Source organism: Myotis brandtii, unplaced genomic scaffold (genome assembly GCF_000412655.1).
Source record: "Myotis brandtii unplaced genomic scaffold, ASM41265v1 scaffold111, whole genome shotgun sequence".
Classification (NCBI taxonomy): domain Eukaryota; kingdom Metazoa; phylum Chordata; class Mammalia; order Chiroptera; family Vespertilionidae; genus Myotis; species Myotis brandtii.
The window spans coordinates 2,578,850-2,594,495 of NW_005353789.1; the positions used below are offsets into that span (position 1 = coordinate 2,578,850).

At 35.7% G+C, this 15,646-nt stretch overlaps 1 protein-coding gene across 1 annotated transcript in view; it reads right to left on the bottom strand.

Annotated features, from left to right (window-relative positions):
- Positions 1-3,588: 3,588 nt before the first annotated feature.
- LOC102259738 (chromosome unknown open reading frame, human C4orf22) overlaps positions 3,589-15,646 on the bottom strand; it is a 561,692-nt gene continuing 549,634 nt past the window's right edge. The window contains exon 6 of the mRNA XM_005857421.1: positions 3,589-3,820. Coding sequence (XP_005857483.1) covers positions 3,725-3,820 — 96 coding nt within the window. The 3' untranslated portion in view covers positions 3,589-3,724. The remainder of the gene's footprint in view (positions 3,821-15,646) is intronic.

Genomic DNA, 15,646 nt, shown 5'->3' on the forward strand with positions numbered 1-15,646 from the left:
TCCTGCTGATTCTCACAGACATTTCACATATTCTCTTTCCTTGGCCCCGTGTTCAACCATTAGCTTTAGGTTCAAATTACTTTCTTAGTGTACCCTGGACTCAGGCGTAATTGTTCTCTAATTGCTCTCTCCTCTGTACTGGGTGCAAGTCACCTTAATGAGTTTACGTGAAGGGAATTTCCAGTTTCCTATAGTTGCATTAGTTGGACCTTAGAACTGTGACCGCAGAGCAAGGAAAGACGTCAGAGATATGCTCAATGCAATCACATGTCACTTAAATATTTATAGGAGTTGTGGCATTGCTGATAGAAGGAATTAAAAAAATATTCAGAAATAGAATGAAACCTTACAATAGGTTCATTTAATATTAATCAAGCTGGGCAGGTGTTGCAAACTCAAATCAGACCACAAAATTGGGTACTATGACATTGAATCCAAGGCTCTTGGACAGCAAAGCAGCCCACATTTGAAAGGTGTGCTGTTGGAATCTTCAGAGGTCTAGAACTGGCTTAGCAATGGCTGAGAGAATCTTATCACGAGAAAAATGTCCTGGACATTTGTAGTTCACACCCCATATTATGAACTGTGTCATTCTTTCCCAATCAAATTCAATTTATAATCTAAGCACTAACCACCAGCATCTTAGAATGACTGTGCTTTAAAATAGGGCCTTTAAAGAGATAATTCAGTTAAAATGGACTCTAATACAATCTGATTAGTGTTCTCTTAAAAAAAAGAAATTTCAACACTTGGAGGAGTGCCTGCACAGAGGAAAGGCCATGTGAAGAAAAACAAAACAAAACAAAACAAAATGAAAGAAAAAAGCAAGAAGGCTGCCATCTGCAAACAAAGAGAAAGGCTACAGAAGAAACCAAACTGTCAGAAAATAATTTTCTGTTGTTTAAGGCCACCCTACTCCCCTACCCTCGAGTCTGTGGTATTTGGTTATGGTGGCCCTAACAAATAAATACATCTCATACCAGAACTCAAATCTCTGTTCAATACTGAGTATCAGTATATTCAGTTCAGAGGTGAATGTAAAAATTACTTGTGATGATATAATTAATTTTTTAGTGTCTTGAACTTGGAGTTAAATAGAGGAATAATTTCTAAATTTATTAAGTATTTCAAATACCTAAACTTAAAAACATTTAAAATAGCCAAAACATTTTTTAAAATATTTTTATTGATTTCAAAGAGGAAGGGAAAGGGGTAGAGAGATAGAATATCAGTGATGAGGGAGATTCTTTGATTAAACAGAGCCAAAACATTTTTAAAAACTGGCATATTGGAGGATAGAGTATCTAATAGGTAAGCCTTCTATTCTAATTTTAAATGTGATATTTGAATAATTAATTTAGATATGATTTTAAATTGCAATTTTATAAATTTGTAAATCATATTGAAACTTTAAGAGCACATGAATTATAAGTTTAATTATATTTATGAATTATTTAAATATATGAAAGCTTATTTATTAATTGAAATTTTAAAATCATTAGAAAATGTAATGTAATGAAGGGCATAAATAAAATTTAAAATGTTTAAAAGAATTTAGTTAATTAAACTATAGAGATCATAAAAATGGCTGTTAAAATTTCATCAAATTTATAGATAGAACAATAATTATAATATACTTAAAGTCTAAGTTACTAGAGTCTTCAATTTGTAAATATAATAAATTAAGTATTTATTATATTTTAAAACAATCTCAGACTTACAGAAAAGTTATAAGTACAGGCAAAGAATTTTTCCCCTGAAATATTTATAATCTGCTGACATGATGCCCTTCCACCCCCAAATGCTTTAATGTAATTCAATCAAGGACATTTTCTAATATAACCACAGCATAATCAGGACATAAACATTTTTACATTAATCTAATCTAATCTTCAGAAACCATTCAATTTTTATCAATTGTCCTCAATTTCCCTTTATAGGATGAGGATACAACTTGGAGTCATGTGTTGCATTTGGTTACTATGTCTTTCTAATCCCTCAGTCTGGGATGGTTTCTCTGTCTTCTTTCATGTTCTTGACAATTTAGAAGATCTCAGGCTAATAGTTTTATATAATATCCCTGAATTGGGGTTTATCTGCATTTACTCTTGTTTAAGTTCAGGTTATAAAACTTGGGCAGGGATATTACCAAAAGATTGTTGAATTACTCTGTTGCATTTTATTGGTTAGAGAAGAAATTTAATTCGCCTCAATATTGATCATATTCTCTTCAATCACTGACTGAAAGCAGCGTCTTCCAGGCTTTTCCATTGTTCCTTCCTTAATCAATAGGCATTTTGTGGGGAAATACTACCTAAATATCGAATTTTCCATTTATTTATTTATGTGGATCAGAATGGACTCACGGTTTCTGCTTTTATGCCTGTTGTATCATTATTTATTTTGATGCTCAAACTGCCCCAGATTTGACAGTGAGAACCTTTTCAAGCTGGGTTCTGTATTTTTTTTATAAACCCCTTCATTTTTTGAGAACATCTTTGCTTTCTGGCACAAAATCGGTATTCCTGACTCATATTTTCTCTGCCTCAGTTCTGGAGTCAGTCATTTCCCCAAGGATCTCTGCTTCCTTTTGGTAGAAAGTGTTGAGAAACTGAGATCTGGGTGCTGGGTGTGCTGACTGATACTAGATGTTGCTACCCTAGGCACTCTCCGTGGGCAGAGGGAGGGAACATGTATGTATACACACATTAACATGTGTCCTGTATCTGTATATTGAAAATGATGAGACCACATCAATACATCCAATTCTAATGTAATACCACTCTACTCACCCTGATTGGGATCTGACACCTCTTGCCAGACCATCCTTCCCCCATAATACACTCTTCTCACCCCATTGAAACTCTGAACATTCTGCTTTGGGCTCTCCCTCCCCCACACTCAGAGCAGACTTCCACTTTGTTCTCACCTAATTGCCTTAACACTGGATTGTTTAGAAAGGGGAGAGAAGAGAAGGGGAAGAAGAGCAAGAACCAAAGATTAATTTTAAATCACAGGTGGACTCTGAATAAGATCTTTTCTGCACATAAGCCACCTGCAGGCTTACATGAGGAAAATGTGTTCTTTTCTCTTACAAAGTCCTCGTCTCTCTGCAATCTTCTGATTTCCCTTAGATTTCCTTTTCTCTGCTTCCTTGTCCTGGGATTCATATCATCCAGCACTAACACGTATCTAACACTTTCATTCATTTTATACATCATCTCACGGGATATTTCAGATTTCATTTACTCATTTGCTGTTACTGAAAACCCTATATTTTATTATTATCTTTATGCCTGTCCCCATGTGTGACCCTTATTCTATTCTAGTTTATGATTTTATGCCACATGGCATAAGGTTTGGTCCACTAAATTTGGCATGGTAGGACCTGAAACATTTTTATTTTGGAAAATCTGAGCTACAAAATGTGTCACTAATTACTATATCCTTGAAGTCGCAACAAGAATTCCTCCCATGAAGTGTTGCAATCAGCCTCAGTGCGCAGGAAAAAAATGTTAGAAAAACCTCAAATTATATTAATAGGCTATCTGTACAATAAAAAAAACCAGTCTATATTACAGTTTCCTTTCTAATTTCTTTATTAACTTTTAATATTCTAAATTGCCTTCCAGCCATAAAACTCATTCATTATCTTAATTTGTTTCTGGTTACAGGTTTCATTTAAATTCAGTGAACAGTTAGGGAACCATCTAACATGTGGCAGTTAAGTCTTTCTTCTGGAAACGTGGTCAAAAATGACAGCTTGTATGTAGAGCTCTGTCGGGATAGGGATTCTAGTAGAGTTGTCACCTGGTGAAGCCTAAAATACAGAAATCATATTGTTAATCAGTCCAATCCATGCAAAAATTGGTATTAAAGACATTTTCTTCTGGTTTCAATGTTGTAGCAAGCAGACCTAAAAAGGCTGTGGCAATGGAGACCTTTCCATGTTTTCCCCCAGATTCATTTTCCGAGGAGCAGTGATAATTCCTCTCAAGAGCTTTGAGGCCCTGGGTTGTGACATTACTGAAACTATCTAGGATCAAAGCAGGGTCCGAGGCTCATACTTGTGCAGACTCTGCTGAACAACATGGGTCACTAACTCTGCAAAATTCTCAGGGAAGGGCTTTGCAAACACATGTGATCACAAGTTAATAAGTAAAAAATAATCCTATTTTGATTTCAAGTAATACAAATGTCTCAAGTTTGGAATTGATTCAGACTCCCGAAAGTAACCTGTCCAGGGGAGTTTCATGAAAAGGTTCTTATCACTTTAAAAACAATTGTTATGCTTTCCCCCCTTCAAATTATAATCTTTGAAAAAAGATTTGTTCCTTCTATGTTTATTCAGGATTGTCTATCATACTTAAAGCCTCCTAAGGAGCTCGTGTGGGAACAAATATTCACTGATGTGGTATTGATAAGACAGAAGAGAGAGGTACTAAAAGGGGTAGACAAGATCTGAAATTGGGAAATTATTAGTCATTGGGCCTTTGCTATATTGGAGGTACAAAAGAATAATCTTACTTGCTCTCTCTTCTCTGTAGGAAGAGATAGTAAGATGATCTGGGACTAGAGAGGAGCTTTCGTATTGCCTTTTTCCCAATAGTACCTAATTTTTTGTGTGCTAGCTGAGAAAGAATATATTAGATTCATCTTTTATTAAATAAGTCAGTAAAATTGCAAAGACTTTAAAATAGGTTAAAAGAATGGGTGTCCTGAGTGGCTCATCCATCCAAGTCTTTTCTGCCTTTCATCATTTTTGTACTATTTTACAACTCTTTAAGTTGTAGAAAACTGATGATAAGGCCAGATATTCTTGTGTACAAATATGCAAATGAATTGTGCCTACTGGAAGGCAATTAATTATTGCTCCGTATTGGGGCCTGCTTTGCATCTATTTGTAAGTCAATTTCATTTTTTTTATTTCTCATATATGTTATGCTCTTTGAATCCTCCTTTGAAATATTTTTAATATCTTACTGGTTCCCTCCATAATTAATGGATTAAATACAATCTTTGGCATATCCATTTTATATCTGTATGAGAGTCACAATTATATCCTTTTAGGAAAAATAATCTTGCAAACATTTTGGAAGTTCCATGTGGTGTCCAGTGGCTTCCCTGATAGCAGGGGAGTCTGTGTTGCTGGGGGGTTATTGCATTTCCTGGAAGACTTCAAGCCAAACATTTCTTTCCTTGGCTCCAAGAGGTAAATTCCCAGGAGCAACAGAACTTTCGCTTTATTGTTCTTCTGTTTCTTTACATATTTTCCTTTTTACTATTTTTGTGCTTGGTTTTGGAACTTTTACAATCAATAAATTATTCCCCATTGGTGACAGCAATGATTTGGAATTTGGTTTTATGGTCTAACCTTTGTGATCTCTGTAAATGAATGAATAGATTATAGAGATTTATTCTTTCTTGGGTGAGAGACAACAGAGAATATGATTTATTAGTATTTTCTTTTCTTTGTTTATTTGTCTACTTGTCTATATGAGCTCTTGTGCCCACTAGCAAAGAGAAAAACTTTGCTATATGGAGTATTAATTTTTGTGTGTTTACTTTTGACCAGTGGCTAATGTTTAGATCTGAAGCTATAAGCTCTCTGGGTGACTATGTGTGTGGACATTTTTCAGGCCTTTTTGTTTGTTTGTTTGTTTGTTTGTTTTATTGTTTCTCAGAATCCTTGTACAATCTTGGTACTTACCAAGGACCCCATATAATGTTTACATGCAGTACAACAACTAGTATGATAGCCAAAGATTTTCTAACTTTTATATATAGAATACTTCAAATGTAATGGGAAACAAACACGTACCAAAACTCTATAGAAAAGTGTGTAGCCCTAACCAGTTTGGCTCAGTGGATAGAGTGTCGGCCTGTGGACTCAAGGGTCCCGGGTTTGATTCTGGTCAAGGGCATGTACCTTGGTTGTGGGCACATCCCCAGTAGGGGGTGTGCAGGAGGCAGCTGATCGATGTTTCTCTCTCATCAATGTTTCTAACTCTATCCCTCTCCCTTCCTCTCTGTAAAAAATCAATAAAATATATATTTTTTAAAAAAGTGTGTAGATGGCAATAATTACAGAAGAAGAAACAGAATATACTAACATCCATATGAAAGAAATGTTCATCCCTAACAAAATTAAAAATGCAAATTGCAATGACCCCAAATAAATTTGGATATAAAATGAACAACATTAAAAAAATATGCAAAATAAATAGGGTATGGTGATTGAGCAGTCTTATTTCAGGTATTTGTAATTGCAAATTGATATGGTGTAACTGCAAAATAATTTGACAATATATTTCTAAAGCTTCACAAAGTTTATACTTTTTAACTGAGCAAGTTACACTTTAGGAATTCACCTTAAAGAAAAAAAAGAACACTGAAACTTGGTTATAGAGAAGTATTATTTAAATTTGGGGAGAAAAACAGAAACCAACCTAAATGTCCATCTATTAGAAGTTCTTATATAAACTATGATTACTCCAGGATTGAATATTATTTACATTGTTATACAGCTAGCTTTTTCGCTTGATAATATAGCCTAAACAGCTATTCATACCAGCATATCAACTTTAGTAATTATAGTTTGAAGTCATTTTTAAAACTGCTGCATAGTTTTTAACTGTGTGAATGTGTCATAATTTATTTCATCATTGCCCACTCATGGACATACACATAATTTCCAGTTTTCAACTATTGCAGTGAAAAATGATATCCTTTCAGAACTTTCATTGTTTCTGAGTTGATAGACCACCAAGAACGAATATTCGTTCATTGAACACCTACTCAATGGCACATTAAACAAATTCTCTCATTTAATCTTCACAACAACGTTTTGTAAAATGGTTGTTTTTACAGAGTTTACAGATGAGATAACAAAGGTGAAGAAGTGTTCAAAGAGGTTTAGGAATTTCCTTAAGATCTATTTAACTCCAATACATCACACCTATTGCCTCTCTTCAGCAGCTTTTCCCTGCCTGAGTCCTGCTGGCTATTCCCACCATTTGCTGCTTCTCCTGTTGCTCTTCTAGCCTCTTTCAGCTACTTCCATGTATTTTGGGGAGTCCCTGGGTCTTCATTTCTCCAGTGAAATTCATTAAGAGACTTAAGCAAGTCTTTAAATATCCTAAAACATTATTATACTACTCTGTGTGTATAGCCATGTATGCATTTCCTTTTTTGAGCAAATCCATAAAACATCATATTTTTTAAGTAAGCTGCATTTCCCAAAAGGTTAAGATCCTATCTTCTGGAGCAGCTGCATGTGTCTGTGAGGTAGTTTTCTGGACTCCCCAGTTGGGGCTGCAATCTGTTTGTTTTATTGTGTGTTTTTTTTTTATTTTTTTATTCTTGCTGAAGCTCTTTGAGGCAATATGCATTGCTGAGGCCACCGGGTTTATACTGAAGATATTGCAGCCAGCAATAACCACTTAGACACTTTCAACATGAGATTTTCCTGTCTTGCCATCGGCCTTGATCACTGATCATGCTATTATGTTCCATGTTCCAGTATACTTCAACATCCCTCCCCTTGCTTTGGGATTTCAGGTCTCAGAAATTGCAAGCACCTGTTGGGGTTGTGAATGGTTAGGAAGGAATCATGGGAGAGGACAGCTTATTCAACTGTAGAGACCCAGGAGAAATCGTGCTCTCTTTGAATTAGAAATAATCCCTTAACTGTGGTCTCGCACGTGCAGTGACTTCATGCCTGACTTGTGTTTTTTAGTGCCTGCTTCTTTGTCATTAGTTATTACATCTTTGAAATCATGGAGGAAACAATTATTTGTGTTTTTTTAATCTTTAATTTTTTATTTCAATTAAATTTATTGGGGTAACAATGTTAATAACATTATACAAGCTTCAGGTGTACAGCTTTATAATACATCATCTGTATACACTATTGTTCTTAGTCAATCATTTCCTCCACTAGGAAACTAATCTTCCCTTGTCTCTCACACTGTTTGTCCTTATTTGTGAGGAAAAATTGCATGAAAAGTGAGCTTGAATTGGGGCTACTCTCTATTCCTCAAATTCTTTTATTATCATTTCCCTAGTCTATATTGGTCCCTTTTACCTTTGGCATGATGTTTGATTAGGTTGCCCTTCTAATTAGAAGTGTAAAACAGTAAGTTTTCTTTGTCATGAATATGTTATTGAGATATGTACTATTCTTTTTACTGCAGATATTTGATTTGGATGGTGAAGAGTTATCATTAATAATCTTTATTACTGAACATTGACATACATCTAATAATTCAAACATATATATTTAATTTTTTTCTTTCCTCCAGCTCACCTTTCCTGTGCTGCACTTCATATATGAATTCATACATTGAACACTTAACAACAATGTGCTTATCTCTAGGGATTGTTCCATGCTATTGCATATAAAATAAAAATCAGTTTTCCAGGTCAAGAGGAGGGCATAGCATTTAAGTGTTAGGAGCTTTAATTCATAAAAGCCATGCTCTGCTAATATAATTTTTGATGGATTCCTCAAGGCCATTGATTTTAGCAGAAGTTAGTTGAGTTAATACTCAATTTATATGTGGTGGACTTTCAGTTCAGGTATCCCAGGTGATCGCCCAGGGGAGAAAATGTGTAAAGGCTTCTTAGTATGTGGGTGTTTTAGGGCTGTAATCAACCAAACATTCAGTAATTTGGGCAGCAAAACCAGAAATTTGGCAAGGCCTCAGCTTTCTTATTAACTGTGACTATGCCACAGTTAAAAAGCACCGTTTACAAGGGCCTCCAAGGAAAATCCAGGAACCAAAAAAGTGGTGTTGGTGATTCAGTAAGTGTCCCCTGCCTCTTGCGTGGCATTTGAAGGGATGCTGTTGGATACTTTGAAGAAACCATAGCCTTGCTTAAACTTACTCTATTCAGTGGGAGTTTTCATTTTTTATTTTTTAATGTCCAATGACATTATACCTGGGCCCGGTATAAAGACAGATTGTAAAACCGAGGACCTTCACTGGGAGGGTGGGGCTTTCAGAGATTAAATTCGAACCATCTGCGGAAAGGATGGAGGAATGTTATGGGCCTCCATTTTGAGAAGAGCAATTTCAAGGCCTTGACAGGCTCCATCTGATTTTAATGTCCACATGGCAAGGGAAATTAAGACCAGTCAATGAACTGTGAGGTAGCATTAAGGAGGCAATTAACACCTTCCCTACTAATGGTCACAAGTGCTCTGGTGAGGGTCCCTTGGGAAAAACAGAACAGAGGAAAGAGGAGCTGAGAGAAGGTACTGCTGGAATCTTCCTCTAAATTAACCCCCACCCCAAATAAAAACATATGTTCTTTTGGTAAAAGTTATTTTTAATTTTTAAATCTTGTTCACCTAGATATTCTTTTGCTTATAGAAAAAGAAAGTAGAATTGGGCAGGCCTTTTTTTTTTTTTTGGCATCTGTATAATATGTACTAATGGCTACACATTTATTAAAAAATAATAAAATAATTGCTTCTCTCATTTACACATGGACCTAACACATTGCCATTGCTCTGCACACTCAGGGTCAGTACTCCGAAGTTCAGCAAAGAACCCCCAGTGTTAATTCAACTACCAAGGGGAGGAAAGCACCAGAGTCAATTACTCTAATTTTCAGCTAAAAATAGCTCTATATATGTTTCTAGTGCCTAAGATCCTAAAATATTTTCACGTTAACCTCAAAAGTTTCCAGGATTATTTTTGGCCCTCCTACTCACTTCTTTAGCAAATATTTAATATTCAATTTATTCATTCTGCAGATGTTTACTGAGCACCTACCACATGCTAGCCCTGGAGATGCAATAGTAAAGCGACCAGAAAGGGTTCCTGCCCCACGTTTCAGTTTATGCGTTCCCACTCTCTGTCACATATACTGTTTCATTGGAGCCTCTGGACAAACCTACCCAATCTAGTGATTTTTGATGAGGCAGTGATGATCAGAATGGGTATCACCAGCCTCACTCTACAATGATCCAAATAAGTGGGGAAAACTAGCAGCAATTGATCAGCAGAGGCATCCAGTGTGGTGGATTGCATTACTATAGAAGTTATCCAGAAGTCTTTGGCACATGGTCTGTACTTTCTAGTTTGTTTGTGTGGTCTCAGGAATGTATAATTTAGATTACCTAAAATTAACACTGTTGAATTAAAACTTGCTTTAGAGGAACAAAGTTTGATTACTTTATGGACATAGAGTAAGGTGAAGCAACAGCTAATAAAATATGACTATGTAAAGAAATGGACATCAAATCCAGCTAATCTTTAGGATCACTTAGGGATGTATTAAAAATACAGATTCCTGGGCCGCACTACAGCTGAATTCAGTTTGAACCTCTAGGAGTGGGGCCTACGGCTCTCACATGGCTAGTGCAAGGAGAGAGGAAGGGAAATGTTTTAGTGAATTGACAGAAACCACTCCTAATTAAGCCATGGTGAGTTGGATGTTTGATAATGAACTCTTGTGAAAACATTTTACATTCCAACGTAATGCATTTTTATCTTTGAACGATTGTGATTAAAAAAAAAAGAAATGAGTCTGGCTCCTGTTATACTGTGAGGAGTGATGGTATGTAAAAAATAATACATGTTACTAAATTGGTGCACAACCTACACTGCACATGCCTTCCAAGCTCTGTGACAGTCAGGACGAATCCAGACAGCTTTATTTTACAATAGTGTCTTTTGTTTCACCAGTTTCCTACATCTGATAGATACCACATTCTGTCTAAGATCTTTTAACATGTGTTTTTTTGTTTATTTTGTCATGAGCCACATATCAAGCAACTATATTCAAGATGCAGTACAACTGCTTTACTGAATTCAATCATTGATTCTATTATTTTTTGATGGAATGTTTAGGATTCTCTATTTACAGTATCATGTCATCTGCAAGTAATGATAGTTTTACTTTTTTCCAATTTGGATGCTTTTTATTTCTTCTTGTCTAATTGCTGTGGCTAGGACTTCTAGTACTATGTTGAATAAGAATAGTGAAAGCCAACATCTTGTCTTGTTCCCAATCTCAAGGGGAATGCTTGTAGTTTTTTCCTATTGAGTATGATGTTGGCTATGAATTTGTTATACAAGATCCAAAGTAAATATCCAGAAATCAGTTGCATTTTTATATACTGATTATGAACTATCAGACAGGGAAATTAAAAAACAACGACATACAATTTCATTCACAATTTCTTCAAAAAGAATAAAATACCTAAGAATAAATTTAACCAAAGATGTAAAAGGCCCTGTGCTCAGAAAAATTATAAGACACTGAAGAAAGAAATTGCAGAAGATACAAATAAGTGGAAGCATATACTGTGTTCATGGACAGGAAGAATTAATATCTTTAAAATGTTCATACTACCCAAAGCAATCTACAGATTCAATGCAATTCCTATCAAGATACCAATTTCACAGAGCTAGAACAAATATTCCAAAAATTTATATGGAACCACTAAAGACCCCAAATAGTGATCTTGAGAAGGAACCAATTTGGAGGAATCATGCTACCTGATATCAAACTATACTACAAAGACATAGTAATCAAAACAGCATGACACTAGCATAAAAGCAGATATATAGATCAACAGAACAGAATAGAGAGCCCAGAAATAAAGCCATACCTTTATAGTCAATTAATATTTGACAAGAACATACAGTGGGGTAAAGACAGTCAATTCAATAAATGGTGCTGGGAAAATTGGACAGGTATGTGCAAAAAAATGAAACTAGACCACCTTCTTACAATGCACACAAGAATAAACTCAATATGGATTAAAGACTTAAATGTTAGACTCCAAACCATAAAAATCCTAGAAGAAAACATAGGCAGTAAAATCTCAGACATTTCTCGTGGCAATAATTTTTGATATATCTCCTTGGGCAAGGGAAACAAAAGAAAAATAAATAAATGGGCGTACATCAAACTAAAAAGATTTGCACAGCAAAAGAAACCATCAACAAAATTAAAAGAGAACCCACAGAATGGGAGAAGGTATTTGCTGATACATCTGATAAGGGGTTAATATCCAACATTTATAAAGAACTGATAAAACTCAACACCAAAAAATCAAACAAACCAATGAAAAATGGGCAAAAGACCTGAATAGACACTTCTCCAGAGAGGACATACAGATGGCCAAGAGACATAAGAAAAGATGCTCAATGTCACGAATCACCAGACCAATGCAAATTAAAACCAAAATGAGATATCACCTCACACCTGTCAGAATGGCTATCATCAATAAATCAATAAATTACAAGTGTTGGTGAGAATGTGGAGAAAAGGGAAACCTTGTGCAGACTGGTGCAGCCACTGTGAAAAGAGTGTAGAGTTACCTCAAAAAATTAAAAATGGAACTGCCCTATGAACCAGCAATTCCACTTCTGGGAATTTATCCAAAGAAACCTGAACAATAATTCAAAAGAATATATACACCCCTATGTTCATTGCAGTGTTATTTACAACAGCCAAGATTTGGAAGCAGCCTAAGTGTCCATTAGTAGATGAGTAGATAAAACATCTGTGGTACATTTACACAATGGAATATTACTCTACCATAAAAAGAAAGCTAATTTTACCCTTTGGGACAGCATGGATGGACCTGGATGCATTATGCTAAGTGAAATAAGCCAGTCAAAGAAAGACAAGTACCATATGATTTTGCTCATATGTGGAATCTAATAAACAAATTGAACTAGCAAAATAGATACAGACTCATAGATAGCAGACAGCTCTGGTGGTGATGGTGGTGGTGGTGGGGTGGAGCTGTAAGGAGGTGAAGGGATTGAGCGAAAAAGAATAAAAGAGAAAGAATTCATGAATATGGATAACAGGGTGGTGACTGCAGGGAGGAAGAAGGAAGTGGGAGTGGAAGAGGGTATATGGGGGATCAATGGTGATGAAAAAAAAGATGTAGTCTGTTAAACACCAAAAAAAGTAGCAAAAAGGAGACTGTCCTGTAGAATTTCTTATTTTTCATACAATTGACTTTCTTTTGTACAAATGAGGTTTATCAAGCAGAAAAATAACATCACCTTATTTCAGAATGGCTTATGCATTTTCATACTTAGAAATTTTGATTCTAAGTCCTGAAACAAATGACACAGATTCTCATTGAACGATGCAGAATGGCAAAAACTCATATTTTGGCATCCGCAGTTGGAATTCAATTTTCTCTCAAAACTTATCTGTCATTTCTCTTCTTCTGAACTTTGATCTCAACCCTGGTTCCACATTAGAATCACTTGAGGAGCATTTGGAATATATAGATGCCCAGGCCTTCCACCCAGGCCAATTCAACCAGAATCTTTTCAAGTGAGGCCAGGCTGCATATATTCTAAAGTTGCCTGGGTGATTTTGATGTCAGGCCTGTGCTGAGGACCACTTTCTAGCCAATAAGAGGTCCTCTCCCTTCCCATGCAGGCTCTGTGCTTCCTCTATATGGGATGTTTCTTCCAACTAGAATACCCCTTCTGCTCCAGTCCCTGTGTCCTCACCATATTCATCCTCCAAAATTCAGTTAATGCCTTAGGTCAAATGTAAATTCTGTCCCCTTTGAATTCTTATAGAGCTTGTTCTGTTTTCTCAGGTCACTTTCTAGATTGTCATTTCTGTGCACATTAGATTTCCTCACCCACCCACCCACCAATTAACCTATAAGCTTTTTAGAAGAAACCTACCTTTCTGATTTACTTTTACCATCTCACACTGTCCGGTAGGTGCTCAGTAACATCAAATGAGGAAGAGGGAGATGGAAGCAAGGATGAAGAAGTGACAGGTATACTGAATTCCCTCCAGCTCACCTTCTCTATATTCCTCCAGTGCAAGTCTCCCATTCTCCGCATCCTCTCTCTTTTCTGAGGATTGGGGTGAAGTGAGATCTCTTAACCACTGTTTTTTTTTAGATAAAAATGCATTCTATAAGTTTGGTCTTTACCTGAATAATTGGGGAGTTAAAATATTAATAACATCAACTCAGAAACTTGCTCATTACAACAGGACCCCTAGTTCTAGTCCTCTTTGTTCTCTATTTGAATTATTATGCTCTCATCCTCTCCAGATTTTTCTCCCAGTCTGTCCTAATCTATACTCTCTCATGTCCTTAAAACATAACTTCTATCCTGTTATTCCCTAGAACAAGAGCCTAGGCATATTTTTCCACTTCCTATCAAGTTCAGTCTGAGATCCTCATCAGTCCTGCATTCAAGGATTTTCATGACCTTTCTACACTTAATTCCCCCTCTTTCCCTTCACCTAGCCAATGCAGCAGACAAACTGAACTATTTAGACATGTTTTACTTTCTTTTTTACACTCTTCAACATTATCTTTGCTAGTAGATTTCATTCTGGTATTGCCCACCTCTTCATCTTTATGAATTCAATTTCTAATAATTCTTCAAGCTCAATTAATAGGTTACCTCCTCTATTGTCATCTAACATTATTCCCAATGCAGTCCCCTCACTATCACCTCTCCACTGTCTCCTGCCCCAGGTCATAAACCATCTCTTCTTCTACTGAATTCCCAAAGCATTTCCTTTTTTTCCAAAATATCATTTTCTGCCTTATACTGTAGTTATGTTTTGTACATGCCTGTTTTCCTAAAACTGCTATAAGTACTGAAAGGACAAGGGTTGAAATCTTGCTCATCTTTATAACCTATGAAGTTTCATAATATTTAAATTCCATTGCTAAATTATACTAGTAATGAACTACATGGCCTTGAGCATGTCATTTAACCTGTTTGAGTCAATTTGTTCATAAATTAAAACATTCTAATTCAACAGAATTAATTTGAGATAGGTTAAATTACATATTTCTGGAACTACACATGAAGATTTAAAAGTACATACCAAAACAAAGATTTCTGCATGACCTCTACAAAACTTAAAATGATAGCTGCACTAGCTGTTTCCACTGATAAATTCTTGCAATTGTTTTTTCTGACTCACTTGGATCACTATATAGCAGTCTGGCTGTACCCTCTCTGGCTATCACTGCTACATCAGGTATCAATGACATAATCCACTCAACTTTTACTTAGTGTAGCATTACTGTGTGTTAGCAGGGAATCACTCCTTCAATCACTTATTCCATAAATATTTATTAAGTATCTATTAACCAGGCATTTTCCCAGGTGAGGGGCCCTCACATTTAGTGAATAGAAGAGGGAAACATCTAGCACAACTAAGAAAGTTTTTTTTCAATTTTAACTATTCTATACAATCTCTCTCTCTCTCTCTCTCTCTCTCTCTCTCTCTCATAGATTATGAAGGTTTAGACCACCTATGTTATGCTAAGACTCAAAGCAAACTTTCCCACGGTTAATCTTTCCTAAAATAAAAATACAAAAAGCCTTTAAAAATTTATTCAGATAATGTAGGGGAGTGAGTGCAAAGTGCTTCCACTCAATCCTCCTAAAGATAATACACTGGAAACATTTTGGTGGGTGTGAATCACTCAAACAAGCATTCTTAACTCAAAAATAGAAACTTGCCTTATTTGTTCCAGATGTTATACAGCTGCAGGGAAGTTAAAGCCAGTGGTCCTGTTTTGAATGCAACCAAACTCTTATTGCATTTGGAATTTCTTAACCAATGAACACACATTACTTGTTCTAAGACCTGCACAATTTTCTTTTTT